The 18,391-nt window shown below is 41.8% G+C and overlaps 1 protein-coding gene across 3 annotated transcripts in view; it reads right to left on the bottom strand.

The window, feature by feature from the left end:
• Positions 1-14,490, bottom strand: part of CCDC175 (coiled-coil domain containing 175) — a 77,929-nt gene extending 63,439 nt beyond the window's left edge. For all 3 annotated transcript variants that reach the window (XM_086709633.1, XM_025919895.2, XM_086709634.1), the window contains exons 1-5: positions 14,311-14,490; positions 11,910-11,995; positions 9,529-9,640; positions 4,203-4,338; positions 786-1,014 (exon numbers count right to left, since the gene is read on the bottom strand). In XM_086709633.1, the coding sequence (XP_086565759.1) occupies positions 786-1,014; positions 4,203-4,338; positions 9,529-9,640; positions 11,910-11,995; positions 14,311-14,470 (723 nt within the window). In that variant the 5' untranslated portion in view covers positions 14,471-14,490. The remainder of the gene's footprint in view (positions 1-785; positions 1,015-4,202; positions 4,339-9,528; positions 9,641-11,909; positions 11,996-14,310) is intronic.
• Between the last annotated feature and the right edge of the window lie 3,901 nt (positions 14,491-18,391).

Below are 18,391 nucleotides of genomic sequence, written 5' to 3'. Positions count from 1 at the left end.
GATCACAAGCCATTCTGGTGGTGAATTTTAATTAACACAGTCTAGCAGACAACAAAATGCAATAGTTATTCTCACTCCACCCTCCCAATACTGCTAATCTCAAAATTCTCTTAAAAAATTTTTTTTTAATATTTATTTTTTAAGAGAAAGACGGCATGAGCAGGAGAGGCAGAAAGAGGGAAATACAGAATCCAAAGCAGGCAAGGCTCTGAACCGTCAGCCCAGAGCCTGACACGGGGCTCAAACTCGTGAACCATGAGATCATGACCTAAGCTGAAGTCTGTGCTTAACTGACAGAGCCACCACCCAGGTGCCCTTCAAAATACTCTTTTCTGCTGGAGCCCTGGGTTCTGCCTCGCCCCTCTGCAGGCTGCTGTGCTCAGATTCATTCAGTAGGAGCTGAAGCCTCCATCAGGGCTGAACTCCCTCCCCAGTCCTGTCCATAGAGACATGGCCTCAGAACGGTCAGAGGCAACGAGATGCCATGGAGACAAACTCCTTGTCCCTATAGGGGACAAGTCCCTATATGAGCAAGGGGCCACCCCAGTGTTACAAATCCTGTCACTCATAATCTTTCCCATGAGCTGAGATGCTATGACACATCAGTGTCTTCCCCAAGGGGCTCCATTGTGCTTGGGTCTCTGCTCTAGTCCCATCCCAGTGTTCACAGCAGATACCACACAGAACGCTTACTAGCCTTGAGAACACGTAAATGATTTCCCCTTTCCTGCCTGCGATTCTGTACAATTCTGTATTTTTTTAAAAAAGGAAATGGCGTCACTTACCTCTTGATTCAATTTTTGTTTTCTTGCCAAATATTTTGCTTTTTCTTTTTCCATTTGTTCCTGTATTTCTTTGAGACGTTGGTTTTGGAATTCTAACTCTTTTTTCTCCGAGTTTATTTTGGTGTAAGTCTCATTGATGTAAACAGTGACAGCAGCTTTTTCTTCCATCGTGTGGTTGAGTGACAGCACCAACTTTTCGTGCCTCCTCACCAGCTCCTCTTGCTGTTCACTAGGAGGAAAGAACTATTCATGGCCCCAAACGTACGGCTTTGAGGAAAGGAATTTAAAGTCTGTTTGCTGAGATGACCACCACAGAGAGGGAAATTGTAAGGCAGGCTTATTTTAGAGGTGTATTTGTGACTACCTAAACTTGGTTGAGAGGAGGATAAAGGGAACCACAAGACAAATGTAAATCTTGCAACTGTTTACCGCTGCAGAAATGTCATGTGGTCCTACCTCACCCCCCCACCCCTACATACCAGGAAATAACTATGGGTTATTTTCATTTCAAGTGTACAGAGATTCAAAAACAGTTTTGAACAGATGAATGGAATCTGACCAAATGGCTTGATATGTAGCATTGTCATAACTATCTTACCCCGAGACATCCAGTTAAGTCAAAGGAAGATAAACCTCTCACCATCCCCTCCAGCCACCTTCTTACGCCATTGTCCTGCACGGAGGACCCAGGAGAAAGAGAGCCTTCCTCTGACAGACAGGAGTCAGAGACGAGAGGGGAAAGTCTATCTTGAGTGTTCAGAAGAAGCTTGAAAACTAATTTGAATGCTCTTACCCTCTCCCAGCTGCAGCCAAATCTGAGTTCAAGAAGAGACATTAACCTCACATACCTCTTTCTGGCCACATCCATCTGAGAAAGACCTTAAGATTGTGAGAGGAGCCCCTGGGTGGCTCAGTCAGTTGAACATTCAAATCATGCTTTCAGCTCAGGTCATGATCTCAGTTTTGAGTTCAAGTCCCACGTCAGGCTCTACACTGATAGCAAGGAGCCTGTTTGAGATTCTCCCTCTCTTTCTGCCCCTCCCTGCTTGCACTCTCTCCGTCTCTCTCAAAATAAATAAATAAACTTAAAAAAAAATGATTGTGAGAAACACCTACCCCAGAACTAACAATACAGGACTTGAAGGAGGGACAATTGGCACCATTTCTATATTTTCCTTTTTTAAAACTCCTAAAATGTAAAGACTTTTTTCCTCTCTCTAGTCCCCAGGGCTAAAGACTTTGGTTCAGGGGGATTGTGTGCAAAGACTCAGGAAAATGGAAACAGGTTGTTGGTAAGTTTATTTTCCAGAAGTCAATTCTACCATGGAAATGCACTAAAAAGCCTAGAGTAGAGAGGGTAAGATAATGGGTGCTTTGTGGGTCTAGCAGAGGATTCCTTCTAAGAATGAATCAACCTAAGGAGCAAAGCAAAACAAAACAAGTCAAATAAAAAAAAAAACAAAAACCTAGGTGTATTGAGATGGGTTGAGAAGACAGCACCCAAACTGAACACAAGACCTAAGGAAAAACCCACCCAAAGAGCTTTCAGTTTTTGAGGACTGTCCAGGGGAGGACTGCCTGTTAGAGAGTGTTGGCATCTTGATACGCATCATTCTTTGAAAAGTGGATGCAACGAGATTGGACCTTGGGGACACTAGCTTATCAAGAAACCCACCTTATGCTTATGGTTTGCCTTTCTATAAAGATTTCTCTAGAACGGTGATTCTCACAGTATGATCAGGACCAGCAGCCTAAGCATCACCTGGGAACTTGCTAGAAATGCAAGTTCTTATTCCCACCCCCTAGACCTACTAAATGAGAAACTTGGGAGCTTTCTAGTAATTTGTGTTTTAACAAGCACTCCCAAGTGATTCTGATGCACACCCAAGTTTGAGAATCACTGGTCTATGGAGGTGTGATGTGCTGGCCAACTGACTTGAGTATTTCAGCTTGGGTATTATCTTCCTTGTGATTAGTTTAGAAATTGGTAGTCTAATTCATACAGCAGACTGGCGATTGTGACTGGCATGCACCATACATAAATCTGCACTGTGAATCCCCAATAGGGGTTAAGTTCTCATGTACTTTCTTTTTCATAGAACATCCCCCAGAACAGGTGCTCTGAAGGCCTAATATGGGAGAGGCATCCTGGACCTTGAATTCTCCCCCTAATTCCTGATGCTTTGATACCAGGTGCACCAAGCAACTTCCTGATTATTGTAGCTTCCCAAGAAGATTTCTTTGTTTCATGAGGGCTCTTTGAACATTTCTTCCTCTAACAAACCGACATTCTGATATCTATGCATTCGTCTTGTAAATTTGCTCATAAGGCTGAGTTGTCCTTAAGGTTTTGTTGGTTTTTCTTTTAGAAGCTATCTCTTCCTCCATGAGCTGCATAAATTCAAGCTTGTAATCCCCATTTTACAGATGGAGAAAATGAGGCGCACAGGGGTGAAGTTCTGGCACACAGCTCCAGAATAAAGGAAAGAAACTAACAAGTGTCAGAATCTGAGCGACAGGCAGTTATATATATATGAGTTATATATCTCTCCTTTAATTACAGATAAAATTTAGAACCCTCTGCTGGGAACCAATCTCAACCTCAGACCTCCAGTAGTTTATGGCTGAATGTCTTTAAGAAAGTAACCTAGCCACAATATACCAAGGTCGATACTATATTTATATATATATATATTATATTATATTATTATATAATATTATATATTATTATATATAATAATATAATATTTTATATATATATACATATATATGTATATGTATGTATATATATGTATATATATGTATATATATATAAATAAAATACCCAGAAAGACTTCTTTTTAGTGTTGGAGTTTGTAAACTTAATTTTACTAAAATGGAAACCATGGGGTGCCTGGGTGGCTCAGTCGGTTAAGTGTCTGACTTCGGCTTGGGTAATGATCTCACGGTTCATGAGTTCGAGCCCGCGTCAGGCTCTGCTGACATCTTGGAGCCTGGAACCTGCTTCAGATTCTGTGTCTCTCCCTCTCTCTCTGCCCCTCCCCGCTTGCACTCGGTCTCTCTCTCTCTCAAAAATAAATAAACATCACAACAAAAATTTTGTGTGCCTCTGTTTGGAGGGGGCTTGCAAGGACATGTATGAGCTACACACAGTAGCTGCTGCTGAGAAGCTGGGTGGCCTCTGAAATGTTACGGGTCTCCTAACTGCGGTGGTGAAAGAAGTTTTTGCTCTCCTCCCCAGCTCTGTGCAGTCATCACACACCCCTCAGCAGTCAGGGTCATCTGCTAGAAGTGATACCCACCTCCTACTTACCCTGTACCAGTTCAGAAACAGAAGGCAAACCCCTTAGGATAATTTTCACACTCCAGTCACAGACCCCAACTCCCTCATGTACCAAATTAAAAAAAAATACATACCCTAGAATTTCATTAATTGTTTTCAGATCAAGTATTTTCTTCTTCAGGAACTCTATTTCATTATTCATCCTTGTAACGTCCATTTGTAATTGATTTATCTCAAAAAGATTTAATCTGCGGGCATCTCTGACACATTCTTAAAAGTAAATGGAAATGTCACTAGATTATTTGAGAAACAGCACAGTTGTACATACTGACTTTTCCATTTTTTTAAAGTTGGTTTATTTTGAGAGAGACGGAGACAGGGAGTGAGTGGGGGAGGGGCAGAGAGAATCCACGGACCGTGAGATCATGACCTGAGCCGAAGTTGGACATTTGGCCAACTGAGCCACCCAGGCACTCCTGTAATGCTCTTTTAATTACGTTCCTGTATCAGACACCTCTTACCCCTTTGGGTCCTCTCAATCTTACCTATCAATTATTTCCCTTATTTCATCTGCTGCTATTAATAGGGTAAAATAGGATAAAGTAGGTAGAGACGGAAAGGATTAGGACCTGGGGTCCCTGGATGGGGAAAGACACATATTTTGGAACAATGCTGGGAATTTCTAACTAGAGCAAACCCCCTTAGGCGTAAGGTCCCTCTTAAGAATGTAACAGATACCACCTACTCCCCCTCAGGTTCCCCTCTGGAATTTGACAATCAAAATACTTAGCTAAACCATAAAACTTAGGTCATACGAGGGACAGTATGACCCATCTGACTCTTCACACAATGGAATCCAACCAGTCAGGAATGGACAACCCAGCACCTTGAGTTGTCAAGCCAACAAAGATGGGACCTGAGAAGGAACAAGGGGGAAGGGAAGGGGGGCTGACCAGAACCTTATAAAACAAGGACCCTTGCCTGTGGTCGCAAGCATTCACTTTCAAATTTCCCTTCTTCGTAAAGACAGTTTTCATACTATTCTTCTTTTCTAATCTTATACTCTAATAAACTTTTCCATGCTGTTCATTTTGCGTCTACCTCTTCATTCCTTGAAGTGGTGAGACGACGAATCCTGGGTGTTGAGGTAAAAATTCCTGCAGCGCTATGGTGACCAGCTTTCTATGGGCTCTGAACAACTTCAGACTGGTGCGGTCTGGCAGAACCTCATTCCTGCTTATTCTATCCGCTTCTCACCTCCAGTCTAGGACCTTCTTGTCACCTCTCCCATGAGACTTCTTTATGCACGCATACCCATGCTCGTGTAACTTGAAGTGTGGGAGGCTGGTGAACACTAGACTGATGACAGACAGGAGCTGGTGCCTGGACAGTCCAGAGAAGATGTAGCCGTGTATCTTGGGACATATTCCTATACTTACTTAGTTGTGTTTAGCGGCAGTCAGCATGGTATTGCACCCCATATCAGCGTTCTCTTCTCCCTGCTTTTCTCTCCTTATCCCGCCCTCCTCCTCTTTGGATGGTGCTCCCAAATATCAGTGTAAAAGCCTCTGGCTCTGCTTTCTGGGGGGAACTGAATGTGTTAATTCATATGTCATTCTTGTGTGATTGTGTGATCATTCATCAATAAATAACAAATCAGTGTAATCACATAAGACTTCAGAAGCATGATAGATATAAATACAAAAAAATAAAATTTTTAACACTGCTTAGAAGGTCCTGGACTAGCCATTTCCACCCAATAAATTCTCTAGAAACTAGCCAGTAGCTCCATCTGAGAGAGAGAGGTTATTTTTCTAAGGCTACTTATTAAGTTTGCTCATTGTAGCAGGGCATCCTGAACTTTTATGTCTCAAATAGACATATATATCACCTGGGGATATTATTGAAATACAGATTCTGAGAGAGTAAGTCTGGGATGGGCCTAGAGATTCTGGATTTTATAACAAGCTTTCAGATGCTGCTGATCCAAGAACCATACTTTGAGTAGCAAAGCTTTATAACCTAAGACCAATTAACTTTACTTGGTTAAGTATTCAGTGTCTATCAAGAATCTCTTTAGCTCATATGCTATTTACTTTCCTTCTAAATATTTTTCCTGATTATAAAAGTAACCCAACACATTCTTAATTCTCCCTTCAGCAGATTCTTTTTTTTTTCTGTATATAGAGTTTGTCATATTTTTCCTGCCAAACTAGAGTAATACCATGCATATTGTTTTGCAGCTGACTGTGTCACTCAGTGTCTAATTAGGAGACAGAAATCTTACAAATAAAACAGGGAAATTTTAGTATAGAGAATTATTGACTCCAACAGGAGGTTAGAGTAACGAGGGATCGAATGGTAAGAAAGAAAAGAGAACTCTAAAGGATTCAGGAACAGCAGACACGAGGAGCAGCCACTACCCCCAGGGGCCGAGAGAGTTCGTTCAAGGAAGCAGCAACTCCAGCCCTGGGAACCAGGCCTCACGGGAAAGTGCTGTGGCTCACTGGGCACAGAAGTTCTTGAAATGCTGGGCTGGTAGAACTCATGGAAATCTACCTTCTGGAGGAATTGAGGGGACCTGTCCGCAGGGAGTTGCCATACTTCAGAGCTCACTGCCAAACCACCCAAAGAGCGCCAGGGAAGCTGTTCACAGGCTGGTGCCTCACTGGTAGCAATCTACCATGAAGCTGCCCCAGGGGTACTGGAGGAAGCAGCCGGGCACTGTGGACAGCCACACATGGCAGGAGCCGGGCATGGAGAGGCTGTGGGTGCTCCAAGAGCTGGCTGAGAGAAGCACCCTGGGACCAGAAAGACTGCTGCTTTTTCTTCCAGTGTCCCTCCAGGGTTCTCTCCTGATGAAACGCTGTGGCAGCTGGTACAGGGGGGAAATTACAGGGCCCATCTCTCTCAATACCGAGCAGACAATGAAGGTAGATTTGGAGCTGCACGCAAGGCAGTAAATGGATAATGGGAACATCTACTTAAAAAGTGTTTTGTTTTTGTTGCTGCGGTTTGTTGTTTGTTTTGTTTTTAATGTTTGTTTACTTTGGGAGGGAGGGAGAGAGAGAGAGAATCTGAAGCAGGTTCCAGGCTCTGAGCTGTCAGCACAGAGCCCGACCCGGGGCTTGAACCCAGGACTGCCAGATCATGACGTGAGCCAAAGTCAGACGCTTAACTGACTGAGCCACCCAGGTGCCCCCAGTTTGTTTTGAATTTAAACCACTGGGTTGGAGGAGGCAGAGGTTTCACGGTAACAAGCTTTGGAGCGGTGATGACACTTGGGAGTTGTTCTACACTGAGCAAGGAGGCAGACTTCTGCATTCTCACACTGACTGATCACAGAGTGTGGGCCGCACGTGGGGAGAGAATGCTCCAGGATAGGGCAGGGGACGGTGTCAATTCCTGCAGAGGACCTTAGCTCTGAGGCTCACAAGCCTTAGTCAATATTCCTGGCAGTTAGGGAAATGAGGTTGGAGCCTTACTGTATACCACATACAAAATTTAACAAAAGGTGAATAAAAAACCTAAATATAAGAGCTAAACCTATAAAACTCTTAGAAGAAAACATACGAGGAAATCTTCATGACACTGGATTTAGCAATGATTTCTTGGATATGACACCAAAAGCATAGGCAGCCAAAGAAAATCCTAAGGGCACCTGGGTGGCTCAGTCGGTTAAGCGGCCGACTTTGGCTCAGGTCATGATCTCGTGGTTGGTGGCTTCGACCCTGCATCAGGCTCTGTGCTGACAGCTCAGGGCCTGGAGCCTGTTTCGGATTCTGTGTCTCCGTCTCTGCCCCTCCCCTGCTCGCTATCTGTCTCTCTCTCTCTCTCTCTCTCTCTCAAAAATAAATGAACGTTAAAAAAAAGAAAAAAAAACATTGACAAACTGGACTAAATCAAAATTTGAAACTTTTGTGCATCAAAAGTCAGTATCAACACAGTGAAAAGGGGACACCTGGGTGGCTCAGTCAGTTAGTGGATGACTCTTGATCTTGGCTCAGGTCATGGATTTTATTAATTGTGAGATCAAGCCCTGCACTGGGCTCTGTGCTGACAGCACGGAGCACGCACGGGATTCACTCTCTCCCTCTCTCTCTGCCCCCCATCCCCGCCCCAGCATGCATGCTCTCTCAAAATAAAAATTACAAAAAAAAATAGTATGAAAAGGAAAACCATGGAATAGGTCGAAATATTTTCAAACAATATACTTGATAAAGGATTAACATCCAGACTATACAAAGAATTCTCACAACTCACTAACAACCAAACGACCTAGTTGAAAGATGAGCAAAGTACCCGAATAGATATTTCTCCAAAGAAGATATCCCAATGACCAATAAGCACATGAAAAAATGCTCAACATCATTAATCATTAGGGAAATGCAAAACAAAACCACAATGATACAGCATTTCACATCCATTAGGATGACTATATTAAAAAAAAAAAAAAAGAACAGAAAAGAACAAATGTTAACAAGAATGTGAAGAAATTGGGATCCTTGTACATCTGGGGTGGAAATGTAAAATACAGCAGCCACTGTGGAAAACAGTATGGCAGCTTCTCAAAACTTAAAGGACCCCCTTACCATACAATCCAGCAATTCCCTTCTGCATATATGCCCAAAAGCATCGGAAGTAGGGACTCTAATAAATATTTGCACCAAATAAACACATTTGCATCAACTAAACAATTACTTATTTATTTTGAGAGAGACAGAGAGAGCGTGAGCAGGGGAGGGGCAGAGAAAGAGGGAGAATCTTAAGCAGGTTCCGCGCTGTCAGCCCAGAGTCCATCAGGGGCTCAAACTCATGAAACTGTGAGATCATGACCTGGGCCAAAATCAAGAGTTGGAAGTTCAACTGACCGGGCCACACAGGGGCCGCAGCACCCTCATGTTTACAACAGCTTTGTTCACAATAGCTAAAAGGTAGAAACAACCCAAGGGGCCATCAGTGGATGAACAGGTAAAAAAACATGGTACACACACAGTGGAATATCGTTCGACCTTAAAATGAAAGAAAATTCTGACACATGCTACAACGTGGATAAAACTCGAAGACATGCCAAGTGAAATTAGTCACTAAAGGAAAGTACTGTATGGTTCCACTTATATGAGGTACCTATATAGTCTCTAAACTTACAGGGACAGAAAGTAGGATGGTGGTTTAGGTGAGTCAAGTTGCCTAATTTAATTCGATAAATACCAATTTGGAACGGGCTAATCCAGATATCTTTAGTCTATTTAGAAACTAAAATATATAAGTTCAAGTTTTATATATATCATTTCCACTTACAATATGAGGGAGAATGATGATGGATCTGTGTTTGTGTAGTGTATTTTTTCTAGCTACATTTTGACAGAAAATAATGATTCAACTTGTCTTATTACAAGCAGTAGGCTCAATTTTCTTCTAAGATAAACTAAGTTTCCACAGTTGATAACCTTAAAGTACCTTCCAATTCTCTGCCAATGCTATTGGGAAGAGTTTCCAGTAGGAAATATAGTCTGCTGAGTTCCATGCTTTCAATTTCCAGGAGATCAATTGTGGCTTTTCTCATTTCTTCCTGAAATTTTAAATTACATATTTAAAAAGTTAAAGCATTAAAATAATAAAATTGATTTCCCAGGCAATGCCCCATTATAAACATTTTCAGAGATCAAACTTTGATTTTCATTCAATACCTTCTGCTTTTATTTTTATTTGGAATAGAAAAATAACTATTCCATAATCAGTTTTTAAGGTGTCATTGTTAATTTATCTTTTAATCTTTGCAGATTGCCTTCTCAGAAATCATGTTTCTTTGTTTCTTGCATGCAGTTTCAATCAACTTAAAAGGAAAGACTCCAACAAAAAGGGTAATGCTGAGAAAAATCTCCTTCATTAAAAAATGGAAAATGCCTCTAGAAATATGCTTAGGTATAAAAAGAACAATTTTTTTCTTTCTTTTTTCTTTTTTTAATACATACCTACAAATCTAAACAAATAGTCTGGTGGAGATTCTTGACCTTTTTTTGGTGGGGCTTATTTTTAAAGAAAGAAAACCGGGGTGTCTGGGTGGTTCAGTCGGTTGAGTGGCCAACTTCGGCTCAGGTCATGATCTCGGGGTCCGTGAGTTCGAGCCCCGCGTCGGGCTCTGTGCTGACAGCTCGGAGCCTGGAGCCTGTTTCAGATTCTGTGTCTCCCTCTCTCTGACCCTCCCCCGTTCATGCTCTGTCTCTCTCTGTCTCAAAAATAAATAAATGTTAAAAAAAAAAAATTTTTTTAAAGAAAAAAAGAAAACCATCCAAAAATGTTAGTGGAAAAAAATAGATAAATCATCTCTTCAGTAAATGGTTGTAATGGATATAGTTATTTTATGACCTGAGAAATCCATTATATTTTATGAGTAATAAAAAGCAGGTAACATAATTATATATATAGTATGATTGCTTTTCTGTAAAAAATTAAAATTCAAAACAGGCATCATCTATTCCCTGAAAGTGGGAAAGACATTCATCAAAGAGCTAATTATGATTATATTAATTTAGTTTATTATTTTATGATTATGCTGAGATCATGGTGGTTTTTACTTTCTTCCTTTTACTTGTCTATTAAAAAAAATCCAGGGTAGGGGAGCCTGGGTGGCTCAGTCGGTTGAGCGTCCGACTTCAGCTCAGGTCACGATCTCACGGTCCGTGGGTTCGAGCCCCGCGTCGGGCTCTGGGCTGATGGCTCAGAGCCTGGAGCCTGCTTCTGATTCTGTGTCTCCCTCTCTCTCTGTCCCTCCCCCGTTCATGCTCTGTCTCTCTCTGTCTCAAAAATAAATAAACGTTAAAAAAAAAATTAAAAAAAAAAATCCAGGGTAAACTTTCAGAATAGTGAAAATTTGTTACTTTCAAAAACAGAGATTTCACAGCTCAGATATTACATGGAGTCATACTAGATACTTTTAAGAAGCAGCAATAAATATTTTGACCCCTTCAAACTTGGGAGAAAAACGTAACCAAAAAGACAAAGCAGAGGTAAAGGTTTCCATGGGACCACAGTGCGGCACCACACAGACGCCTAGTATTTCCATACATGTATTCAATTAAGTGGGATCCTGAAGTATAATGCTGAGTATACATACACAACTATATATAATCACAGAAAAATATAATTATAAAAGAGGTGAGTTTTTCTCAGCAGTCTGCAGACTCAAACTCATTTACTTTACACCACATTTCTACATTTTTAGGTATTTGATGTATAGATTTTTATTCAATATTTTAAAATCAAATGAAGAGACCTCGCCATTCTCACTCTGTGGGGAAAGCACTGGAAACATCATCCAGGGCCCAGGGGGGCCCAGTTTGTGACACTTCAAAAGGAAATTCTTTAAATATTTCTTTAATGGGGCCAAGTTAGCATAAAAAAGAGTTGCTTTGTTTTCACTGACCGGCACTGTCTGGTCAAATAATCTTTCAACAGTTATATAAGAAATTGCTTATAACGAACTAAGTAAATTGGCACCATGCATGGTTTATACACTGGGGTCAAGCATTTGCCCACGTGGCCCACCCCTTCACTGAGCTCCTTTAGCACAGGTACTGCCTCTCCTAAGCAGGCCGGCCTCCATCCATACATAGCACAGGTCCTTAAGTCAGTGTCCTGAATGGAAAACCAGACAACATTCCACAGCTGATGAACACTGGGGCAAATGCTCAGTAAACTGAGGTAGAAATTTTCTTCACTCAAGGGAAATAGTTTCCCTATTCATCTATTCAAGTACCTTGAACAGAGGTGGTGCTAAATTAAAGGTTAATGAAGAAGTGGAAGATTGAAAAAAATAGCTCTTAGAGATAATACAATACCAATTTCTTAACAGCGATAGCAATGTCCTTAAGAAAGGTCCTAGCTTCTTCGTTGCATTTAAAATAGTCACTGTGCAGTGATTGTTCTAAAAAAAGAAAAAAATTAGAAAATGAAAGATCTCTTACGTGTTAGTCCAAATTCTATTTAACCTTTTAGATCTAGCTCAAATGCCTGCCCAGCTGAAAATTATATCTTCTATCTCTGAATTCTTCTAGTACTTAATATGAATCTCTTTTGAACATGTTTCCTATTTCATAATATTTTAACTTAGGTATATATTTTATGCTTCTTGAAGGCAAACCCTATCTTTGCATCTCTCATGATAGAAAGAGGGAATCTGTATAGAATGGGACAAAAAAATTCAACAAATACTTAGGAAAGGAAGAAATGTAACATGCCTATAATGTAGGTGTGAGAATGTTTTCATATACATATATTTGTATACATGTAAGTATAATATTATGTAAAAAAAAACCCACTCATTTAATTAACTGTTTAAAAGTCCCTTATGTCACTTCTTTTTCTGTGCCAATATTTTAATCCTGGGATGAGAGTAAATGTTTGAAAATTGGTAGGTGTGACGAACACAGAACTTCTAGCCCTTTTCATTCCCTGACATATGAAAAGTGTCTCCTTTCCCTCATACACCGTAAGTAGGAGGCACATGAGAAGAGAGGCTTGTGAAATATTAGCAATGGCAATGGAGACAAGATACATACTGAGTGGAAAGAAGGAAGGGAAAAAGGATGAAAGGAAACAGGAGGGAGAACAGAGGAGGCTTTACTTACCTTGGCTCTGTCACCATTCATGTGAACACCATTCATGTTTTACATGTATTATGTAAGTTGATTACTATAATCTTAGGATGACGCCCATGTCACAGGTGAGAAATCTGACTTTCGAGTTTATGTCATATGTTCATGGTCACAGAACACAGATAAGAGTCTAGATTCAACCCAAGTTGGTGTGACTCGAGTCCTTGCCCTTAATGGTCTCTACTCTCAGGAGAGTAGACAGCAATTTCTGCCCTGAGTTCCGGGGAGCATGGATTCTCTTAATGAACGAAGCTCTCAAACCAAGTGAAAATCAGTTACTGGGTTTGCAAACAAGTGCGCGTTAGGAAGAGACAGGCACTGCCTGTTATCTCCTTCCCCTTCTTCTAATGGAATGAATGAGCACAAGCTGTTCCCACTTGCAAACAGGCCGGAGAGCTGCGTATTTGATAACCCACACCTGAGGCTTCATGAAGTTTTTTTTTTTTTTCCTACAAAAAACTTCCTTAAAGTCCAGAAATTATTCGCAGAAAAATATTTGCACATCGAAGTGCTGGGATTAAATGCACATGCAGATCTAGAGATGGAGTATAAAGAGATTTCAAGGCCCTAGCTCTATCATTTGGCAATGACCTTGGGCACCTGTAACTCATTTAGGTCTCTGGTGGTTAACATTCTTCATGATAATATTCATCCAAGCTTATCTCATAGGAATTGTGAAGTTAAATTAGTTCATCTAAGAAGAAGAAAAGAAACTATCCCAAACTAATAGTAACATTATGATAAAAGTCAAGATGATTACCTTGAACCCATGAGAAGCTGATGTTAAAGACAGGAGATGCTTTGTTGTTTGGCCTAAATGGTTTATGAGCTAAACAAGAAACGCCCTTTCTTGGACCATATCTTACCTTAAACTTAGGTGCCTTGATTGCAGGTTCAGCTTTCTAACTGAAGAGGCATTTTAACCTGGACCTATCCAAGGTATCATGTTTGCATCCACTAAACATTCATGTCTAATTTTCCTTGTCTAACACAACAGGAACTTCTTAAACACTCCCTTTCTTGTTTGCCTGTTAAATTCTCCACGTTACCGTGGCAAAATGTTGGAGGAAGTTAACTTGCAAAGAAAAGGCAAGAAGGGAGACGCTGAAATTAAATGCATAATCTTTTTTTCTTTTGTTTTTTTAAAAGTAGGCTTTGGCCCAACATGGAGCCCAAGGTAGGGCTTGAGCTAAGGAATCTGAGATCAAAGGTCTACCCTTAACTCACCAAGCCACCCAGACACCCCTGAAATTAAATGCATCATCTAAATGTGGGTGGACACCCTAGTCTCAGGCAAATGGCAGTGGCCTGAGAGTTAAGGATTTGTCACCAGTCGCTAGTGTGAGCTGGGCCAAGTCACTTTAGTGGCACTAGAGCAGGAGAGCTGAACCCTGGGTCCCACCAAGCCGCCTCTCTCTCCCCCAAGGAACCTGAGGAGGCTCTGCTTCAGCCAGGGACTCCTGGGGTTCCCGCAGGCAGGTCCCCACTGAGGGAGGCTCCCCCCCCCCCCACCCCCCAACCAGTGCCAGCTAGATGCCACTTCCAAGGCCTCCTCCCTTCCTCCCTGAACCCGCAGGCTTCTTACCCACAACAAAGAGCTGCTCCAGCGCAGCGGTCGCGACCGAGGAGCCCAGGGAGGAGGGGAAGGTGCATAACTCCAGGGAGGGGCCGGTGGAGACGGCTGCCGCCTGCAGCAGCACCTTCCCGCCGAACCCCAGCTCTGGGGACCAGGAGCTCAGGGCCATCTTGCTGCCCCAGCGCGTTGCCTACCAGGCCTGACGCCGCCGGGGCTGCCGGTTGCCACGGGCAACAGAGACGCGAAGGCCTCGGGCGCCCCCTGGGGTAGATACCTCCCAAGTAAAAGAACCTGAAGTTAAAAGAAATTTCAACCACAATAATTAAGCGATCCTGGAGGGCTGGGCCGCTCTTCAGCCGCCCTTTCCTCCTTCAGTTTGCATTTCTTTAGCCTGGGTCCCGGATTTCTCTTGGGCCACTGGAATCATACTAACGATCGCTTTTGAACACACTTCTGTGTCAGGTACTACAGGATGAGCTTTCTGGACAGCAGCTGGCTTAATTTCCACAAAGGCTTTGTGAGGCAGGTTCAAGTACGATCTCCCCTTTTACAGTGGAGGAAACAGGCAGGGGTGACTAAGCGATCTGCCCAGGGTGACAGAACATAATTTTGGATTTAAAGTGGAGTCTTTGTAAAGCTCTCCACTATGCTGCAAAAACCCTCTTCTAGAACCTTCCCTGTATCTTCTGGTCTATCACTGAGCACATTTTTACGTTGAATCAGTGATTCCCCTCTGTCTTCTTGTCAAACGATGAGCTCTTGGAGGCAGGGATATTATTTCTTTTTCTCTGCACCTCGAAAATTCCGCCCAGTGCCAGGCTCAGACTGAGGGCCACTGTTAGTTCCCCTTTCCTCTGATTGGTGAGAAATCAGCAAAGATGCTTTAATCCTCCTCTTATAACTTTACAGATGGCAAAATTAAAATGATAGTAACAATGACAACAGCCATCATTTGTTAAATGCTTACTACGTTCAGGCACCTCCTAAGTCCTTTACAGTAACCCATTTAACGTTTAAAATATCTTCTGAGCTAGGTATTATTTTCCACTTTCAAAGGACGACACTGAGCTTATGCCCTGAGTCACTATGCTATACTGCCTTGGAGAAGACGTGGCACACCAATAACAAAACTAGTTCCAGAATCCAGACCTCCTTCCAGGGAGAGCCATATCCTGGCCGTGAACATCTCCTGGGTCCCCTCTTCTGCTAGACTTGGTCTATTGGCATTCAGATCTCTCCCTGCTTTTCTGTGCACCCCTCTGTGTGGCAGGGGCCAAAACCTGAAAACTACATTTCTCAAATACTCTTGCCAGATGGTTTCCTACGGTCCACCAACAGGGGACACTAGTGGGACGTTAGCGGGCTGGAAGCCATTCTCCAGGAGTGGCAGTTTCAGACCACCATAGTTGAGTGCAAGTCCCAGCCGTTTTGGTGGCTGCAGAGATGGCAGGAGTGGGAGCCGCTGCCTCCTGCAGTCTGTAACTGCTCGGCAGTCAGCGTGGGCATGGTGCAGGGCTGTGGCAGCTCTGTGGGTTCTTTATGTCCCCTTGGGTTCCTACAGACCTGTAGCTCTTTTTCTTTCTTTCTTTCTTTCTTTCTTTCTTTCTTTCTTTCTTTCTTTCTTTCTTTTTTTAGAGAGAGAGAGGGTGCAAGTGAGCGAGGGGCAGAGAGAGAGAGAGAAGTGGGACTCACCCAGGGGTCATACTTTACCCGGAGCAGGGCTTGTGCTCACCCTAAATGGGGGACAAGCTCGCCTGATGTGGGACTTGAACTCACCAACTGTGAGATCATGACCTGAGCCAAAGTCAGATGCTCAATGACGGAGCCACCCAGGCACCCTAAATTCCTCTTTCCTTGAGCTACATAGACTGGACCATCCCAAGCCAACCTTTATGCTGTTACCAGAATGTTCTTTCTACTACCTCATTTGGACCATATTGCTCTCATTGTCTATGAATGAGGACAATCCCTAAGGGGGCACTCAGTGCCCCCTTCCGCCCTTACTGGATTTTTTTTTTTTTTTTAGATTTTGTGTCTATTTCCTTCTTGTTCCTATTCTTTGTCCTGAACATGCTTTCTGAGGTATTTCCAGCTTCTACTTTGACTCATAGTTCCTTTTATGTGGGATGACCTTTACAAAATCCAAACCATCCTTTTCAAAAGGAACTTTATTAATCCCCAAATAGAAATCTAGGCAAACAACATGAACAAGCACTTCATAAAAGAAAAAAAAAATCCCATATTGAAGGAACATTTAAAGAAATTAGCAGTCAAAAAAAATAAATTTTCCTCACCATATTGTTAAGATTAAAAAGAATAATAATTCAAAATGTTGACACTAGGAGTGTGAATAGTATACTATACCTTGTCCTCCAGACAATTTGGAAATACACATAAGAAGACTTAGCATATAGCAATACTTCTAAGAACTGTTTCTTAAAAAATCATTACAGGTGTATCCACGGACACTAGCATGATCTTGTTTATTTCAGTTCTATTTTAAATAGTAAAATATTACAAAGAGCCAAAATGGTTTATGGTAGGACATTAGTTTTATTTTTTATTTATAATTTTTTTCAAACGTTTATTTTTGAGAGAGAGAGAGAAAGAGCATGAGCAGGGGAGGTGCAGAGAGAGAGAGAGAACAGAGGATCCAAAGTGGGCTCTGTGCTGACAGCAGTGAGCCTGATGTGGGGCTCGAACTCAGGAGCCATGAGATCATAATCTGAGCTGAAGTCAGACACTTAACGAACTGAGCCACCCAGGTGCCCTGGGACACTGGTTTTAAATAATCCAAGGGACAGCTGTGTGGCATATCCTGCGAGAGGCAGGCCACCCTGTAGTTCAGAGCATGTTATGAGGTAAAGTGAGAACTACCACTAACCAGATGAGTGTCTCTTGAGCAAGTTAATCTCTCTATGGATGCCCTCCAGGGTCCTGGTTCTGAAGGGATGGTGGTGGTTATAATAGTTCTTAGTCCACGGGATTGTTGTAAGGATTAAATTATGTCAGCATTTAATGCTGTGTTCAACACATGGTATATACTCAAAAAACACTAATGGTAAAATAATAATGTGGTAGCTATTAAAAATAATGGGTAGAAATTTACACCCACACCCACACACACACACAGTTCCCATGAGGTTAAGTGGAAAAAGCAAGTAGCAAAAGAGAGGTGTAATATTCAATTTTTATATATCCATATAAATGAATACAATGCATACAGGTATATATCTCTATATGCATATGCATGGGACATGGTCTGGAAAGAATTATTCAGTAAAACGTTCACTATAGTTATTCCTGGTTAGTAAAATCATGGGTGTGTGTGGTAGGTAAAATAATGTCTCCCCAAAATGTCCTTATCCCTGGAACTTCTGACTCTGTTATGTTACATGGTAAGGGGTAATTAAAGCTGCAGATGGAATTAGGGGTTATAATCAGTAGACCTTGAGATAGGGAAAGTATTCTAGATTATCCAGATGGGCCCAGTGTAACCACAAGAGTCCCTAGAAATGGAAGGAGGGAGACAGGAGAATCAGTATCAGAGTTAGAGATTTAAAGACACTGCCTTGCTGCCTTTAAGGAGGATGAAGGGCCATGAGCCAAGGAATGCAGGTGGCCTCTAGAAAGTGGAAAAGGAAAGGAAAGAGATTCTCCCTTTAAATTTCCAGAAGAAACATAGCCCCGCAGACCCCTTGATTTTTAGCCCAGTGAGACTTCTAAAGTCCAGAAGTGTAAGATAATAAATCTGTGTTGTATTAGGCCATTAAGTTTGTGGTAATTTGTTACAGCAGCCATAGGAAACTAATCCAGTGGGTAATGTGAACTTTTTTCTTCACAGTATTTCTGTATTTAAATATTTTTCCGTAAGCATGTATACCTTTGTAGTTAGAAAAAAAGTAAAGCTTTTTAAAATAAAAACATAAAGAAAACATATGCTTAATATAATTGTCTAAAAAAATTTTCTGATCCTTCAGTAGCTATAGATGCTGTTCACTGAGTCAAAAGCCACATCTCACTTCTCTTATGCATGTTTTTTACTTCAGTAATACAGATAGATTTATGTTTCACTTAATATTTTTTAAGT

This window comes from Puma concolor, chromosome B3 (assembly GCF_028749965.1).
Source record: "Puma concolor isolate L17-30 chromosome B3, mPumCon1.1.hap2, whole genome shotgun sequence".
In the NCBI taxonomy this organism is placed as follows: Eukaryota; Metazoa; Chordata; class Mammalia; order Carnivora; family Felidae; genus Puma; species Puma concolor.
The sequence above is the reverse complement of the archived record's forward strand: the minus strand, read 5'-3'. Positions and strand labels throughout refer to the sequence as shown.